Consider the following 19,230-nt stretch of genomic DNA (forward strand, 5'->3'; position numbering starts at 1 on the left):
AGTAACACAGCTGGACAGGACACATGCTGGACTGAAAACCAGATTTCCTGCCTCCGGAGTCATCCCCACCACACTGACCCCAGAATTCGTTTGTACCATCGATTCTCTTATCAAATCCCCTCTTCACTGGTGAAGGAGAGAATCAGCACCAGCCTGAACAGACTGCAAATTCTAAGAGGAGAAAAGGTAAAATCGATGTTTTCTTTCAAAACAGAAAATGGGCTTCAGATTTCTGAAGGTCACTACCAAGGCTGAGCTCTTTGAGATGTTCGATACAAGCTAACCCTCCTGAAAACCACAGTGACTTCATTAACAAGTCGTTAAAACTCTGTAGCAAAGTTTATTTACTAAAAACATAAAAACAAGGAGTTAGACAATGAAGGAGATGTACTTATTCAAATAAGGAACACGAAGAAAACATCTCTAAGCTGATCCACACCAACGTCTCAAATAGAAACTCTAAACTGGTATCCAAATCCTCCATGGTGCTTAACCAAGTCTGTGTTGGCTGAAGATGGGTGATGCCTGAGCGAGATCTAGTACCTGGTACACTTTCAGTGTGTAGCAAAAATGTTTTCACATGCACGGTTCCTTTTAAAAGACCCTGAGAAAACAGACCCTGGCTTAAAGGATGGGAAAACAAGCCATCTTATCAATAGCCCTACCCTACTCCTCTTCTTTCACTGCTATTGTCCTGGTGCCATCACAAGGTGCCTTGTGGCGTGGCCACCACCACAGAGGGCACGAGAGGACATCTGCCGCTAAGGTCTCAGGGCAGCTTGTGCCAGCCTGCCGGGTCTCACGTCCTTCATGTCCTGCTAAAGCCTGGACTCTGTCTGTGAATACAAAACCAACTAGCTTCCTACGGGACGGAAGTTCCGGGGCGCTCAAAGGAATGACCCCACTTGGGAAGTACTGACTAGCTAGGAGAGCAGACTTTGCCTCTGAAGGACCAATATTAGTCACTGGGTCTAGAAACATTTTGGATCCTTCCCAATCAATGTCTGAATAACGCCCGAATGTAGTGACGAGAAAACGTAACTAGAGAAATACCGTGTGCGATGTTCTCTGCCAACAAGATGGCTACACACAAACTTGATGTGCACCTAAGTATTCTGCCTGAAAACACAAGAACAGGGAACGGAGACAGATCAGTTAAAATACGAGAAAGACTAGAAAAATTTCAAAGGGAAAGAAAAAGAAAAAACCATACCTAAAACCTACACACACACACACAGGTGCCCAAGTGGGGAGCTTCTGGCAAAGTGACAGAGTGAAGTTTCATAAGGAAAACTACAAGGGCACCGAGTCAAGGTGAGTACGAAAGTATGCAAAGCAGGGGAGACCTGCCAATACAGGCACTCCTTTATTTGGAACACAGTGTTTTCCCCACCTGCTTTATCAGGCAATCAGTGACAGCAGCGTGCAGACCCTGGGTTACTTGAATTCCATGTCAACTGAACGCTGGTAAGTTTACTTTAAGCAACAGATATTTTCTGCTTCTGTCCCTTAGGCAATTGAAAGGCCGTTACACCTAAGAACTTTCTCTCCTCAATTTCTCATTTTGCAGGAGAAAAAAAAAAAAAACCCAAAGCACGATCCCTCAAGAAAACAGCTAATAGTAAACAGACTATTTAATTCTGCTCACTTGTACTTCCTAGGGTCTACTGTCAAAGTTTCAAAGTTTAAGATCAGGATGCCGACTTTAAACACAGACATCTTCCAAGGGGACAGTTAGTAAGTGGCACATACTCTGGATGGCTTAGTTTCACCTTGATGCCACATTCTAAGTATGTCCTCTCCTGAGGAAACAAAAGAATTCAGATTTTTGATAAAAAAAAAAAAAAAAAAAAGAGAAAAACCACTTTTACTTAAGATTTATTTATATTTTTGAGAGAGAGCACCAGTGGGAGGGGCAGAGGGAGATGGGGAGAGAATCTCAAGCCAACTCCCCCCTGCTGAGTGTGGAGCCCAACGCGGGGTTCAGATCATGACCTGAGCCGAAACGGAGAGTCAGACGCTTTAACCGATTGTGACACCCAGCCACCCCTTACATCATTTTGTGATCATGTATTCTCATTAAGGAGAAGCTATTATGGTTTAAAAAAAAAAAAAAAGCCAGCATCGGCCAGGCCAGTTGCCCCTTAAAAGAGACACACGACCTGCTTCACATCTTGGTTCTGCCAATAACTGCCACATATTACCTGACAAATTACAGCATCTTTTGGACCCTCTTTCCTTGCTCAGGAGTAATGGTGTTGACTGTATTAGCTCATCTGGTCCTCACATTTTTTAAATGAGTTACTGTAAATGGAAAGTGTTTTGTTCAAACATGAGTGATTTTCCCTATCGCACAACCAAGCCAGATTCCAGAAGCATACGGTATCCCGTCTGAAACACGTCTATCACTTACGAACCTGTTTTGTCTAGGGCTATCAGGTGGAGATGCCTATACAGAGCATGAGACCCAGATCTCTGATGAGTCTGCTGTCGTGGGGTGGATTTCAGGAGGTCAGACCTGTCACTGTTTGACAGCCACATAACTGCTAAACAGAGAAAAACCAGGATTTAGGGTCTGGATTCTTTTTGTAGACATGTAAGAACTGCTCTCACTGCAATTCCCTTAATCCACGAGGGTGCTTGTGAGAGTCACGTGGGAGCTGAGAGAATGACCTGAACAAGTGGTTATGTGTCGCCGGGGTCGAACCCACTCAAGTTTTCTAGAGTTCTAAGTACATAGCCCTATTTTCCATAGTGCCTTTTATCGGCTGCTGAGATCACTTGTACTTAGAAAGCTGCATCCATCTTCCCTGTTGGTCTCTAGACACGCAAAGGACTGGTGAGCCACGGGGGCTGGGCACCTAGGAAGCACGGGGACTGACTGAGTCCAGTCGCGGCCGGCTCCAAGTGTGCGGGGCACAGAAACACGTCCTTCCGGCTCCCTGGTAGGCCTCTGAGGTGCCAGGACAGTCTCCTAGCACCTTATGTGTTCGGGAGCTAGGAGGAGAAGCAGATGACATGACTGCGTCCGTTCGTCCAGATCTTGCAGACAGGGGCACGAGAGGGCAGGAGAGTGAGGAAGACCGACGCGGTGCAGCACCTCTGTCAACACGTACGGGGCCAGGAACCCTCACTGACTTCTCATTTAGTTCTCACGGGAAACTGTGACCATATCCACACCCCTATCTTACACACAAGGACACTGAGGCTTGGAGGCTGAAAGAACCTGTCTGAAGTTGTGGAACAAGGAAGAACTGGGTCTAGCACTCGCACATCTGTGTCTCCCAAGCCAACCTCGATCTCCCAACACCAGTCTGGTGGGTGCTGAATGCCACCAGGAAACGGCAGACCCCTACACCCGGTCTTCTGACCCACAGCAATGGGAACCACTGACTTGAGAAATCCCTCAGGGACAGGTCAGCAGAACAGGCCAGTTTCCGTACAGGTGGAAAGGGAATCAGGAACCTACCAAGTGGCACCAGGCCTTCAACTGCACCTGGGCTTAGCCGTCACACCAGCAGTGAGATCTCTGCCCTGTATCACGGCCCGGGGCCCAGCTCAAAGGCAGCGACTCCCTGTCTTGGGCCATACAGTGATCCACGCTCCTCCTCTCTTCCCACATCCTCAATGCACCCCAGACCCGTCTGCTCAGCACTCCTAGGCCAGAGGCCTGGCTCACCTCCTTATGGGAATCTTTATGGGCTTCCAGAGTCTTCATAATGGTCAGCTCGGCGTAGTTTTTAAATCTGGCTGGCTGGTTTCTCAGAATTTCCCGTAAAACTCTCAATGCTAGTGCTCGGATGGAATGCTGGAGTACAAGAGGAAAGAAAGACGTTAGCAAACGCTACCCAGAGCTTTAGTGAACACGCCAGCCAGCAGCGTCCAACAGAGCCAAGCGCCCAGCCCTGGGCTCCCCCGGAACCTCGCTGGAACCCCAACACAGGTCCCACTGCTTAGGTGGCCCAGGCTGAGGGGCCAGCTCCAGGAGGCGGTGCTGTGCCTATGCTGACATTCCCAGGGCCTAGCACCTAAGAGGGACCTGATGAAGGTTTCTGGAATGAGCCAAATGAGGACCAAATGAGACTGAACAAGGACGATACATCTAAGTTCATTATCCATCTCCTGGGGGATTTCCAGATTTCCTGAGATTTAGATAACGCAAATTACCCTTTTGTAAAATGTACAAAAGAACAGGTAAAAAGCATGTAACCATTTCATCAACACGACCTGTAAGACCGTGGACTCAAGACAGCCGCAGACCTGTCGTTACTCCCGACCTTCTGTGTGATGAGATCACAGGGGAAGGGGATGTGTACATGCCTCGAGCTGTCTGAGGCCCAAGTCTCACCATTTGGAGGAAAGCCATTTCAAACAGACTCCTAATCTCAATAAAAGAAAATGGGGTTTATACCAAACAGAGCCAAAAAGTACATCCTGATTCTTCGTCGCTCATCTGTACAGTTCACACACTAACACACCATCCACCTGCCCTCTACGTGACATCACTTTATCTACCAACGAAGGCTGACCAAGCAGACGGGCTTCAGCAGCCAATACTCTGTGTAAGGAAGTTAATACAGCCCTTTCATCACTGTCCTTCTATCTGTACACCAAACCATTAACCCGAAGCATGAAAGAAATCAGTCACCGTGACACTCGCCAGCCCCACGCGCACCCGTCTTCCAACAAAGTCCCCATCAATGTGACCGAGTGTGACCTATACCGTGGGCTGTGTTGAGCTTCCCCCAAATCCACCCAGTCCTGCCCTTGAGCTCTTCACCACACCTACTTCGTTGTTGTTTCTGCCAGCCTACACAAAGCCCAGTACAGAGACAGACTTTTACTTCTAGAGTGTAATTCAGACAATTCCCAACATCTACTGCTGTCTCCACATAAGGGACCAGCGCACAGATGGGTGAAGGCAGGGCTCTAACTAGGCTGCTCCCTTCTGTGAGAGTCATCTACGTGGTACCATGGGTGGGTTACAGACCAGGCATGGTACAAATGCCTTGTGGGCCACGTTTTTCATTTTAAAAATAATAAAAAAGATAATAGAAAATAATCCATACTTCTAGAACTTGTTGCTTGACCAATGAAGACCACTGGAACTGCTCACCTATGCAGGGCTGAACCTACACAGAATTTCATGGAAGGCAGCATCTAGTAGGGTCTTTTAAAAAATGAACTTGCACTGGGTGTTATGCACAAACAATGAATCATGGAACACTACATCAAGAACTAATGATGTAATGTATGATTAACATAACAATAAAAAAGATGATAAATAAATAAATAAAAAATGAACTTGCCTCTTTCTCAATTCCACATGAAACATAAAACTCACACGGGGAAGAGCTCATTGTAAAAAAAACATTCCATGTTAACAAAGTCATAAGAAATTTTGTGTGAGACAAGGTAACCTGAAGCAGGAACAAGTTTCCCTCAGGTCCTACAAACCCGATTACCGAAAAAACTTGCATATAATAAGCTAGGAATGGGGCCTGTCTCTGACCAAAACATGACCTCACTAACTGCTGCTCAGAAAATATATGAAAAATGTTTTGATGTAAACAGTAGGCACAATACAGAAAGTAAAGCTGAAGCCAAACTCAAGGAGAACAGGACTCAAGGGGGGACACATAAGGACGAGGAAAGAGCCTCACGTCTTTGTCCCCAAGCGTCTCCAGCAGCAGGAGCAAAATGGTCTTGAAGTGTTCCTCCCAGACGCCGAGGCTGTCTTCCCGGGTGATCTTGAGCAGCTCCAGCAGGGCACCTTTCCGTTCCTCCACCCGCTCGTTGTGGTTGGACAGCTCCTTCAGCAGGTCGGCCACCAAGTCAGAATGGTCAATGGGTACTGGGGAGACACCGAGACAAGTCACATCACAAGGGAAGCCCCGGCTGGGGACGCGCCCCCAGAGATGCTCAACCTCCCCTCCAACGGCTCCCCGTCTCCCAGAGGCAGCTTCTCCTCCATCCCTGCTGCCATGCCCTCCACCCTGCTTTGAACCACCTCACCCTCTACACCCTCAGCAGGCCACCTCCCCAGCTGTGAAAAGAGAGATGTGAGAACAGGCCTCAAGTACTGATTATCTACGTCTTTAACCCTTCCTTACCATCTTTTGCCCCCTCCCACTTCAGATAAACAGGAGGGACCATCTAACAGTCCCTCCTCTACGGTCTTCCTTCCCCAAGTCTATCCCCAGCGCAGCAGTCCCAAGTCAGGCCGCCACCGGACGGGCCCCTCCCGCTACCACACCCACCAAGGCACGCACATTTTCCTCAGGGCCCTCCTCACCGTCACATCTGATCCTCTGACATCCCTTCCCTGCCCCAATATCCAGAGCTTAGTAACCAGCAGAGCAAACAAATACTAATCAAGATGTTTAGACTATTCTTGGACTATTTACAGACTAAACTTGCCAACCAAGATCACTTAGCAAAATCACTCGCAGGGACTTCAACCATGGAAGACCATCCTTTTTCTTCCCATGTTCTTTCAAGAGACCTCAACTCTGAAGAGTCCCTTTCAATACAAAGGATGAAAAGGCAAAGACGAATCATTAGAAACTACTTAAATTTGTATTTGCATACTTTTCTTTTTTAGCATCTAAGAGAGGGGAACACACACAGGAAGTTTGAAATGTTAAAGAACTTGATCTTTCCCCCCTGCATTCCCACCTTTCTCTTTGAGCCTTTTTTTTTTTCCTTTAAGCCTTTTAGTATACAGATGGTGAAAAGATAACAACCAACACCCAGCCCAATCTCTATTCTGTCTTAAACGAGAGCTACAAATGGGTTAACTTCAATGAGTTATCAATTCTATGAGCAATGAAAGGAAACAGCTCCCTATTCCATGAAAGGACAATTCATAATAACCATCATACCCCTAGCCCACGGCCCCAGAAACACACACTAGGATCCCTTGGGAATTTAAGGAGCCAATACCCAATGGCAATCAGCAAGTAAGAGCCAGGGGATGTGCCTTGAGACAACTGAAGGACTTCACTGCTGTCTTAGGATCCCATCACTGTCTGAGCCACTGAGAGAGCACAGTTGCCCTTCTTCTTCTTTTTTTAAAAGTAGGCTCCACATCTAACGTGGGCTTGAACTCACGACCCTGAGATTAAGAGCTGCACGCTCTGCTGACCGAGTCAGGGAGCCAGCCAGGCGGCCCCCAGGCTTCCTTCTTTCGTATCCCCACTGAAACCAGCATCTGCTCTAGTGTGGCACTCCCCTATTTCCAGGGCCACTGTGGTAAGTCTGTTTCCCCTGACAGGACTTGAGTTCTCTGAGGCCAGGGACTGTGTCTCATTGGCCTCCTTCTCCCCAGCAAGCTACACATTTCACTACACACAGTGAATGCTGTTTAGAGTTCTAATTTAGGGTTCTGATTTCATTCTCCATTCAAAATTAAAACACAAAAGGTTTGGAAACAAAGAGAATATATATAATTTAAAAAAAAAATGACTATTAAGTGAACATGACAATCAGGTGAAAAGGAAATAATTAAGTTCCTGATGAAAATACCATCACACCAACGCATACTTGACTCACTTATTACTCGATAATGGATAATGGGTCTTAACACAAGTGTCAGAAAACAAAACAAGACAGACTAGTTCTGTTCCATGCCAAGTATATTTTGGGACAAGTAATTCAATCTCTCCGAACCCTTAGATTCTTAATCTGTGAAATGGGAATAATCCCCTCTATCTCATTAGATACACAGGTAAAACACTGAGTTCAGCAGCAAGCACATGGTAACACAGGAGCTCAGTATGTGCCAGATTCCCTCTCTCCAAACCACAGGACAGAAGTCAACCTAAAGCAGCTCCAGGGAGACCTGGTTAAAATGCCGGTGACAGAAGCAGGGAGCCTCTCAGTGGTTGCTACAGGATCGCACTTCCATAGCTCAGGGCTGGGAGAGTGCGCAGCAGGGGCCTCTGCTCCCCAACAGTAGTAGCTAACTGCTACTCCTCTCGTGCTTCTGACCTCCACTCAGGCCCCGGCTCCTCGGGGAAGACTTCCCTCATGGACACAGCTAACCTGCCTTCACCGCACAGTGTCAGAGCTCCAAGTTCTGGTGAGCTGTGTGACTCCGATTTCATGACTGCCTCTGGGAGGAGGCTGTAAGCTCTCGGGGGGCAGGCACTGTGCATACTGTCGCCCACGGTTGTGCCTTCCATGCCTAAGCACAAGGTAGGAGAGCTCAGTGAGCAGCTGCTGAGTGAAAGGCTAACCAGAACAGACCCAGTACGTCCATTTAGGTTTGCCCTGTCGGCCCAGAGCTGCTCCGACAAGAGGAGAAAGCCCCACAGGAAGCACTTTTGGATTGGGGGGGGGGGGACGGAATCAAGCGAAGAAAGACGAACCATCTCGAAGCTGCTCCATGTCATCATCAAACACGGCCTCCTTCAGAGCTGTCTTGTCATAGGTGTTGATGGTGTCGGAGTAGGGGTACGGACTGTAGTCTCGCACCCGCGGCCCTGGGAAGGCGCGTGGAGGCTGGGTGTTGAGGAGGGACGTCTTGTTATCCAGAGCTGTTCTGCCTCCTTCCACCACATCGCTGCCCCCCCGGCCCTCTGTGGCGGGCGAGGCAACTCCACCATCGCGGGACACCTGCAGCACAGCACATGGTCAGTTCCCGCTTAGGGATTTTAACAAACTCTTCCTTTAACTTTTCACAAGTATTAGGAGAGCCAGATTTTGCACTTGAAATCTGGCCACCGACAGAAAGATAGTGACTAGGATTTCAATCTGCAAACATCTAATTCATAAACTACTGTACCGGGAACCGAATATGCTTACGTTTTCACCCCTTCATTCATTCATTCACACGTAAAGTCTGTTTTACTTTGTTCTCGGTGATGACTTTTAACCAAACATTTCTCCCGGAATCTCATGTGCCAGCACTGCCGCCCATCACTTCTTCATGGACAGCAGGATTTTCTCAGTGATGCCTTGACACAACACCAATGTGAGATGCTCCCCCGAAGACCACCACAAGATCTAAAGCAGCCCAACCATCCAGGATATCCTTGTATATATTTCCCCAAAGCCAAACAATGCTTACCAATCCCTAGCAATGGAGAACTCTGTATCCGAGAGGCCAATCACCCCCTGGACACCTGTGACTCTCAGCTGGGCTTTATGCTGGGTCAAAGAATAGGCTTTGCTGCTATTTCCTGAAACTTTTTCTTCCTAATATATTCTGAGACTTGTCCTTAACAAATTAAACCCTTGGTGTCCTTTGGCCCTTGTGTCATGTTCCTGACTCCCCCCTCACTCCCAGGGGGTCCCTTCTCCTGAGGAGCACTGACCGGCCTGTCTGGCTCCCTTTGCAGGGCGGCAGTATAACCAAGCTAGTGTGGGCCAACTGCCAGGAACAAAGCAAAACCCTCACTTTCCTCACCCCCACCATCTATGTAACCATGGTAGAGCCATCTCTAGGCAGCCAGACCACACTGGGTGATTGCTGTGGCACGTGTCTGACTTGTGCTGCTGACAAGATACATCTCCTTCACTTTGTGCTTATGCATTTTTTAAAATTGTGGCCAAAAAAAAAAAAAAAACCAGTTTAAAATTGTGGCAAAATACACAAAGATCATTGTAATGATTTAATTCACAGGTGTACTATGCAGTGACATTAGAGACAGTCGAGATGCTGTATAACGATGACCACTACATTGTATGTTGGGCAAACCTTTTCATCTTCCCCAACCAAAATTCTGTACCCAGTAGATAATAACTCCCCACCCCTCCTGGCTCTGGTCACCCCTATTCTACTTTCTGTCTCTGAATTATTTCACTTGGTCTAAGCAAGGTCCATTCATGTTGTAACATGCGTCAATATTGCATTCCTTTTTATGGCTGAATACTCCTCCACTGGATGCATCTATCACATTCTCTTTATCCATTTATCTGCTGGACACTTGACTGCTTCTCTACAGTTTGGTTACCGTGAAGGATGCTATCACGGACACTGGGGTACAAGTATCTGTCCCAGTCCCTTCTTCTAATGCTTTTGGACACACACCTAGTGGAACAGCTGGGATGCATCTGGTTTTTAACACCACCAAAAACTATTTTCTGCTAACTGTTAAGATGTCAAAAGGATATATAATCCATGGGTAGACCTGAACAAAATAAGACTTTGGGCTTTTCTTGCGGTAGGAAGATGATTCATGGACAATTTAATTTTTTTCTCCTTGTAACTCTCTTCTCAAAGTAAAACACATACTATTACAATGAAAAAATTTAGGAGAAAGGGTTTAAAAAACTTCAGACATTTTAAAAATAAAGCTAACCCCCATCCTAATTCTAATTCACTTTTAACAAAAACCAAAAGAAAAGATCTTCCTTTTTAAAGTTGTGTATTACCCCCATCCTTCCCTTCCCGCAGACTGCGTGGAGTGGGAATCAGAGTATACACGCCCACATATTTTGCTTTCCTCGCAGTGTAAGCATGTCCCATGCAAACACTGTTTGTAACCACGATGTTTACTCACACCACTATTTCCATTTGTGTTCTAATAAGATTTACTCAACTATTCCCCTTCTACTTTTTCAATGTTTCTGGGTTTTGTTATAGATAATGCTGAGATAAACTACACTGTAAATAACTTTCTTTCCTTTTGCTGAATTTGTTATTTAGCGTAGATTGTCAAAAGTTATATTACGGATAAAAGATATGAAACTGACTCTTGGTTTTGGCTCAGGTCATGATCTCAGGGTCATGAGATCAAGCCCCATGCTGGGCTCTGCGCTGATCGTGGAGCATGCTTAGGATTCTCTCTCTTCTTCTGCCCCTTCACCCCCTACCCACCCACCCCCATCACTCACTCTCTCTCTCTTAAAAAAACAAAACAAAACAAAACACTTATGCTAAATTTACTAAGCTCCAAAGCAACTGTATCAAGTTCCCATGCCACCAATATTCTACTAGTTCTTTTTTTTTTTTTTTAAGATTTTATTTATTTGAGAGAGTGAGAGAGAGAGAGAGAGAGAGAGCACATGAGAGGGGGAGGGTCAGAGGGAGAAGCAGACTCCCTGCTGAGCAGGGAGCCCGATGCGGGACTCGATCCTGGGACTCCAGGACCATGACCTGAGCCGAAGGCAGTCGCTTAACCAACTGAGCCACCCAGGCGCCCTATTCTACTAGTTCTTTATATCCTTTTTAGCATTAAATATTTTAATTTCTACTCGAAACAAAGTGGAACAATTTAGAAATAAAGTTGAACCTCAAAGGTATGCTTACCATATTTCTGTAATCACTCATAAAGATGGGCTTTTTCCCACATGTTGAGCGTTTTCATTGCTGCTTTTGGGAGCCATCTTCCCAGTGGATCTGACATTCATCCTTACAGATGTCTGTCTTATTAGACTGAGTCACTTATCAAGCCAAAGAGACATACCAGTTCCCAAATCTTTCACACTTAATGCATTTTTATATCCACTGTGGTCTTTGCTAACACTCTGATCATCAAGCAGCTAAGATGTTGAATTCTGAGCCTGCTCAATAATTCAATTTCCACTTGGTCATATTTAATGCAGCTAGGAAAAAAAAAAAATCCAATGGAGCCCTTTCACTCCACATCTGACTGATCCCTCTCCTTGGCTTGAAGGTCCTTCCCAAAAGTTTTCCTTAAGTTCTCTGACACCACACTATCCTGGTCTCCCACACAATAACCTGTAGCTTTTCTTTCAACTCCTTTTCTTCCATCTTTCCATTAGTGTTGATGATCCTTTGGATTTTGTCCTTACCCTTTACTTGGTTGATTTCACTCACCTTTTAGTTATCGTCAAGCCAACTAGTCAATGCCTCTCAAATCTCTATCCCCAGCCTGAACGGCCAGCCTAAACTCCAGACTGGTACCTGCAAAGGCCTACAGGATACATATACTCAGATATTCCACAGGTCCCTCAAGTCACATACATTCAAAACCGAATTCACTGTGTTCCAAAGGGGATGACATACATTTTTTCTCTCCTTCTAGGATATTATCTCACTAAACTGCCCCAGCACTTAAGAGTCCTAGGCAGAGACTTCTGACTCTAGTATTTCAGCTCATGCCCTCCCCAACCCTACTTCCTCCAGAGGCATTCTTTGTGACAGTAATCTTTCTAAAATATAAGTGTGACCATGCCGCTTCCCTGGTTAAAAAATCCTTCAAAGACTCTCCATTGACCCCAGAGTAAAGTTAAGACACTGGCGGAAAAGTCCCCTGGGTGTGAATGCCCTTCCTGAGCCAACCTCTGCAGCCTCTTCCCCAAACCTCGCCACCCACATGATATGCCCACTCTCTCCACATCAGCCACCCACAAAGGGAAATCATGCCATGCCCACTGCCATCTCCCTGCTTTCTCACAGGGTCTCCCTCCTATTTGTCCAAACTCCCTTTGACCCTTTGCTTCATGCACCTCCAAGGCTGCAAACATCTCTCCTGCTGACCCTTCCTGAGCACCAAGACTGGTCCAGCATGTCTCTTCAGTACTGAGCCCTGACCACTCCCCACCACACCACTGATTTCCCACGGATCTGCCTCCCTCTGCATGAGACTAGAGCTTCCAGAAAGCCACGATGGTGTCTGATTCAGGCCTACTATTTTTATCACGTCACAGGACCAAAAATATGTCCGGGATAAACAAAAGCAAACAGGGGAGAAAAAGGCAGTTTACATTTTTCACAGACAGCTGAGAGTTACTCAAAATTTTATAAAGTTACCTTGGGCCTCTTAAAATAATATTATTCTAACTGCAAGATAAAAATAATGATGAAGTTCAGTATTCACGGTGGTCAATCTTCAGAATTATCACTTAACTGAAATACTGTTCTCTGCTAGCCTGGGGATACTTACAATATCACAGTCCTTCTTGCCATCTCGTTTAATTGGCTCATTCAGATCCTCTTGGCTTCGAAAACTAAACTTTTCAATGGCTTCCGTAACTCCACGCAGAGAACTATAAATTTCTTCCGAGTTCAGGTTCTCTGTATCATACTCCAGCATGCTAAAGATCAAAAATAGTGTGTTTCTTAAATTGAAGCATATGAAGTATCTGAGCTATGGGCATAAATTACTTTCAGTGGTTTATGGAGTAAGGTGTGATTATAGTTTTATATCTTTAGGTGACTTGGGATGAAAAGGAGACACCTTCTGTTAGAGCACCACCACTGGACAATTATCCGTGTTGTCAAACCAGGCCCCAAACACACTACACCGGCACTCGGTAAGAACCAGTGGGGAACAGCAATAACCACAAGAATGCAAGAACTCAAAGGGTGACAACTGGTGACAATGCACGAGGTAATGAAAGTGGAAAAATAACTTTCATATCTTGAAGATGGAAACGAGGAGTCTGGTTGTTACTGGTCTCAAATGTACAAACAGATTAAAAGGGACGGGCGTTTCAAATTAAAGCTAGTATTACAAGCAAGTTTCGGAGGAGCAAAGCAAATGACCTCACAAGACGGGGTTATGCTTACCAGTATTAGAAACTTGTGAAATAAAACCCTACATTCAAAAATGATTCCAAGTCAGATCCACCCTACCAAAAGGCTCCGGACTGTCTCTTGTGCCATCTAACCCAGGCACTTGCTGTGAATACCAACTCTTCCAAGATGCTTATGTTTATGTGTTTTATAATAAAAACAGATCTTCTACAGAGAAGTCACATTCCTAGATGGATGTCTAAAAGTATTTCAAAAAGCAAGAAATATTTGTCCCTTACAGAATAGTAATGTCAACTATTGTTCTTTTAGTTGGCCGTGCAGAGCAAAACATGAAACAGAACAAAAGTCCCACAGAGCCTTCAGGTATAATGCAGTGTGTCAACAAGCAGCCTTTAGAGGTCTGAAAAGTGCACTGAAACGTGGTCCTAAGAACAAAACCCACCACGGTCCCTCACTAAGAATATCACAGACAAGCACAGGATAAAGCACAGCATAAAGAAAGTTCAAGACAAGAAGCGACAGTCAACCAAGGACAAGTAAAAAAAAAAAAAAAAACCCGTGTTTAAGTGTCACCTGTTTCAAGAAAATGTCAAGAGAAGATCAGATGAGTCAGTCTAATTGAACTTATAGGAAGTCTTGAGCTATCCTGAGGATGGCTAGGGGACACTCAAAGAGTCCTTGGCTGTATACAAGTAAGCATTTGACAACACTATTAAAGACAAAAGAAAAGCACTCTTTCCATCTTCAAGAGAAGGAACTGAACCTAGACACTTGCGGGCAGGTACCTTTCCTATGGACAACACAACCAATCCCGTACGTTCTCACAATGAGGTTAAGTTTCCTGTACCTTAAAAACAAGTAATATTTACTAAGCCCGCTCCCCTTTTCTTCTCTTTTTTTAAAGAGAATGGGCGGATGAGCAAGACAAGATCTGCACAGTTCTCATCTGGGAGTAGCCAGACCTCTGCTGGCTCGAGGCTGTAATGATCCAAGTGCTTTCCAAGGCTGGACAGGTTCTGCTGGGGCACAGCAGCTGAACTCACCCTTCAGAGATAGGAGCTATTTACCTAAAACTGCAACACTCGCCCAGAGAGAACCCATTCTTCTTTTCTGATGAATGAAAGAAAATCCATGCTCTAACTGTACTTGGAGAGCTCACAAAACTACACGCCAACTCAAAGACTAGCTCTGGCATCAAACACAAAAGAAATGTGAACGAACACGTTTACAGCTAAAATTCCAAAGTATATACTGACAGGAGGTGGACTAAAACACTTGAACAGAATTCAAGATTTCAACCCCTGCTAAGTTCATAAGGTTATCTGTCCATGAGGCAATATCCCTTTAATGTGAAGAAAGCATGACCGAGGAGCACAGGGGCTCCCGGCCCCTCCTTTCTAGAACACCACAATACCAGCTTACGCGGGAACAAAGGCATTTATACATCTGGCCAGTACACTATTTTTTATATATAAAAGCTGAGTATGACTCAAACAAAAAAATACGCATACAAGATGTAAAAAAGATGCCTTAAAATACTTTCAATCACGACAACCAAAAATAATAGCATAGCCCATGCAAAAGGAAAAAAAACAACAATGGAAAGAATGACAGATGGACAAGAGGAAGTCTGGCGGAACGTTCAGCTTTTTAAGGGATGTCACAATATTATTTTCCATATGTCGCTTCAGATAATGTTAGCTTTCACATAATTTCATCTCACTATGCGTACCCTGAGTGGTCTTAAAATACTTCACTGCAGTTCACAGAACTTTAGCATTACAGTAGCCTCTTTTCAAAATAATAAAAGGATCCTGCCAGTTAATGTTCCTCCTTCTTACTTTCAATTAATAATTAGGAGTACACATGCATGACCAAGTACAATCTGTGGTGACACTCTTTTTGGACTCACTAGCTTGAGGTCTGAAGTATTTCCTTGGTACGAAGCTAAAACTGTGAGCTCCAGGTGAGATAGTATCGTTTTTTCTAACAGGAAACAGGTAATGAACGCTACGTTCTTTGCTAGTTCATGTTTTGGCATCTGTTTTTTTCCCAAATCAATGCCTATGAGCCCTCAGTTTTTAGGGGGGAAAAAAGGAAATCCCCAAAGCAGTCCCTGGTGAATCACAGATACCGTGGTCCCAGCCAGCAGACCATAAGGGAGCACAGCAAGAGGGACGGCTTTTCCTATCAGAAGAGACTTGCTTAGGGACACCCCGGTCTGTCACCTGCCCCCATACTCTGTCTCGTTTTAGCTCAGGGACATAATCCTTGAGGTTAAAGGACAGCTCCTGGTCTTCTGTAAACACTGTGTTTAGACCCCAGAAAGGTTTCCTTAGAATTCTTTAGATTACAAACAGTTGCTCAATCGGTCAATAGTCACCGACCCAAGGTCAGGCCACGTCATCCAATACGGAGGCAGAATAGAGCTCTGGACTCACCCTGTTGTGAAGGATCCATATCGTGGATAGGGAGGTGCATGAGGTCAGGTCTCCAAGAATGGGGACACTAGAGACAGGAGGTTTGCTTTCTGAGATTTTCCTCTTTGTCATTTTGCAGGGAAAAGATACCAGGAATGGAATTAGGATATAATCATTCCTTGTTATGCAATCAATACGCTTTTGGCAGAAAGCAAAGAGACAAAGATTTCCTCTTATTTGTCGGTAACTGATGTGTTTTTCTAAACACAGAAGTCTCTTGTCAATGCTCTCTCCCTCCAATGGTCAACAGAAGTTATGGGTACTTATTAAAATTAGCTGTGCTATTGTGCACGCGTGAAAGATGATTCTGGAAACAAGATGCCCAATGGAAGGGAGTCTTGATGGCTGGATGGGAAAGTGGCTGGGGGTGGGGAAGCTCAGTGCCCATTAGGGCACACAGGTCAGTGTACGGGAACACAGTCAATAAGTGGACTTCTACTTTGAGGCATGGCTAACCTTAAAAAAAAAAAAAAAGTTTAAGTACACTGACATGCTTTATTAACACTGATGACAGCAGCTGTCACATTGTTGCTGTGTCCTTGCCCTAACCTTGTGTATCTAGAAACAGTCATTACAGGGTTCTCTGTACTTGAGAAGTTACTCTTAAAACTCTGAGAGTTTCAAAGGGAAGATGTTGTTAAAACCTTTAGCTGACTTTATTAAAAATGTACAGCTTCACTGAGTTGAGGATACAAAGTAGGAATGTAAATCTGTGCAAAAGCAACCTACGAGGCATTCAGAAGTAACAGACCTTTTTTGGTTGTTTTCACCCTATCCTATCAGCGGGTACAAACTCATCTTACACAGCACAAAGACAGCTGGGCTGCCCCAGGCTCGTGCAATTACAGGCTTCTAGGGAAGGGGTCCTCGGATCTTTGGACCTTTATAATAACCACCTAAGAGACCTTCAAACAGGTATCTGTAGAAATCCGTGGCCCCTACTTTGTCCCACCGATTTACCATCTGTTTTAGATCTGAAGGAAGCCCCACCCTTCCTCTAGACTCATTAACCTCGTCACCTTCAACCAGGTGAGAATACCGACTGCGCTCCTTCCTAGGGGCAGGGCACACCAAGGAGATGTACTTCTCGGGCCTTCCCTTCAGGATCTGTGTCCTCTGACTCTCACCACATGGCAGTACATCATGCAAGAAATCAGTCCATATTGCCAACAGCGGGACTGGACGCTACAGGTACGGTTTGAGAAAGAGCAGGTCTCATTTGCTTCTGAGCGGGCATGCCTTGTCCTCCTGAGAAGAATACGAAAGAAACCGTGCCCCTGTGGCCTGCCTTGACTTCAGGGCATTGCCCCAGCACCTCTGGCGGAGCTCAGCTCTGCCGGGGCCAAAAGGCTTGCTCCCGTAGGTGCTGCTGGATTTGGTCAGTTGATGAACTGGTCATCTGTCCCTGTGACACAGCAGGAGTCATACTCATGCAGGTCAACAGAGATCATGCACCTGCTCACACTTCTCACCAAGGCTCTACTCCTGCTCGTCTAAGCCAGAGGCTTTCCAAAAGCCCTGAGACGACGCTGGAAATGCAATAATATTGTGACACCTCAGACAAGGTTAACAGGTAGCTTGTTACCTGGGAGAGTAAGAACGCCTGAGAGTCTTGTGGGAGGGAGCGGTGGGAATGGAGTTGGGCTGAGAAAAGGGAGGTGGGTGCTTCGATAGGCCATCGGCACTCCAACCCCACAAGCGACTGCAGTGATCAGAAGAGGAGAGTCAGAGAGAGACAAAACAAGGCAACGGGGGAGGGGGGGGACAGGAGGGGACTGAGAGACACTATATCCTAAGTGTCTTCCAGTCTCCTCTTTCCTTGACCAAGCTCTGTCAAAGTTAACTGGAGCAAAATTTATACTTCACCATACAGAGAAAATGAACAAGGCTGGTTTTACAGTTTGGCCCTCAATAAGGCCACTTTATTCCTTCCCCTCTTGATCACGTGTTACATTTTTAAATCATGAGATTCCAAGTGTAAGAGTGTGTGAGTGTGTTTGTGTGTGTCTGCACTTGGGAAGGACATTACAAGTACTTCCATACAAATATGCATGGATGTTCAGTTTCAGATAATGCCATCAATTGTTTTACAAAGAGCCAAAGGAGGAATTTCGGGCCTTAAGTCAAATGGGATCCGAGGGACTACAGCAGGAAGACTCAGAGAACATGCCTTTCTGACCAAAGAACTCAAGCGGGGGACGATGTGCTCCCTGAGCCCGGGACCCGGGACAGGCAATTTCCTTCTGAAAAAGTAAGAGCACCACTAGAGGGCCAGAGCGCCAGGTCTCAAAACCCCCCAATTCCCTGCTCATATCACCTGATTCGAGAAATAACTTATCGGAGAACACAGGCATCCCTCCTCACTCTGTAAATGCCGCTCAGTGGCCGGGGCCCGCAGAGGCCCCAACAGACATTCTAACAGCTGCTGCGATTCAGGAGAGCCACAGCCACTGTGAGAGGTGTGAGCCGACCTGGAAGGAAATGTGACCCCAGGCCCAAGGTGGTCCCCAGGGAGCAGCACTGCCTGAGGCTGGCAATCATGAGGGCCCTAAGAGCTAGTCTCTGCCAAAGACAGCTGTGGTCTCATTTTGTAAGGTAAGTGTGGAGAGGAGAGGTCACCACGGCACACGAGGGCCCACAGACTTTCTCTGAGTCCCACACTGAGTAGGGGTGGAGGTAACCAGAGGAACTCGGGTGGCCATCTTGGCTGGAGCTCTGCTAACAGGCAGAGCATAAAGTAGATGCACCACCCCCTCCACCGCTTATGGGAGGCTGGGTCTCCCAGTTAATCCCCACTTTGCTTCTATGGAAAATCTTGATCCTCTGATGCAATGGACTGTAAAATCCACCTAAAGTTACCCTTTGCTGCTAGGGGTAACAGATGATCTGTTTTGTGTCATTCTACTCTAAAACACGTTTGCCAACAATGTACAGCAAGATGGGGGCAAGAACTGCCACCTACTTTCTGATCTCAAAGGGAACGGACATCATGGGATTTCTGAAGCCCCCTGCAACTCTTGTTTTTCATTTAACACAAATCACACTGGGTAAAATAAGCTAAAAAATATATATGCGTTGAATGATGAAAAACTCCAGGTTACAAATCTCCTCTCTAAATACCCAGTAGTATTTGTTTACTGCTGGGAATAAGGAGTAATTCTTCCCTCACACACACACAAAAAGCAATTTAATGGAATGTTTCACAAAGGTTTAACATGCTAGCTATGATTTTCTCTAAGACTACTGGGTTGATAAAAACAACTTCCTCACTAGGGTTTGTTTTTTGTTTGTTTGTTTTGC

At 45.7% G+C, this 19,230-nt stretch overlaps 1 protein-coding gene across 4 annotated transcripts in view; it reads right to left on the reverse strand.

Moving 5' to 3' along the window:
- CLASP1 (cytoplasmic linker associated protein 1) overlaps positions 1 to 19,230 on the reverse strand; it is a 260,116-nt gene that overhangs the window by 23,966 nt on the left and 216,920 nt on the right. For all 4 annotated transcript variants that reach the window (XM_073885224.1, XM_073885214.1, XM_073885207.1 and 1 more), the window contains 4 exons: positions 12,858 to 13,008; positions 8,373 to 8,619; positions 5,664 to 5,854; positions 3,680 to 3,808 (listed from right to left, as the gene is read on the reverse strand). In XM_073885224.1, the coding sequence (XP_073741325.1) occupies positions 3,680 to 3,808; positions 5,664 to 5,854; positions 8,373 to 8,619; positions 12,858 to 13,008 (718 nt within the window). The remainder of the gene's footprint in view (positions 1 to 3,679; positions 3,809 to 5,663; positions 5,855 to 8,372; positions 8,620 to 12,857; positions 13,009 to 19,230) is intronic.

The sequence above is a fragment of the Callorhinus ursinus genome, unplaced genomic scaffold, assembly GCF_003265705.2.
Source record: "Callorhinus ursinus isolate GAN/ISIS: 27379988/994484 unplaced genomic scaffold, GSC_fseal_2.0 scaffold2, whole genome shotgun sequence".
NCBI lineage: Eukaryota > Metazoa > Chordata > Mammalia > Carnivora > Otariidae > Callorhinus > Callorhinus ursinus.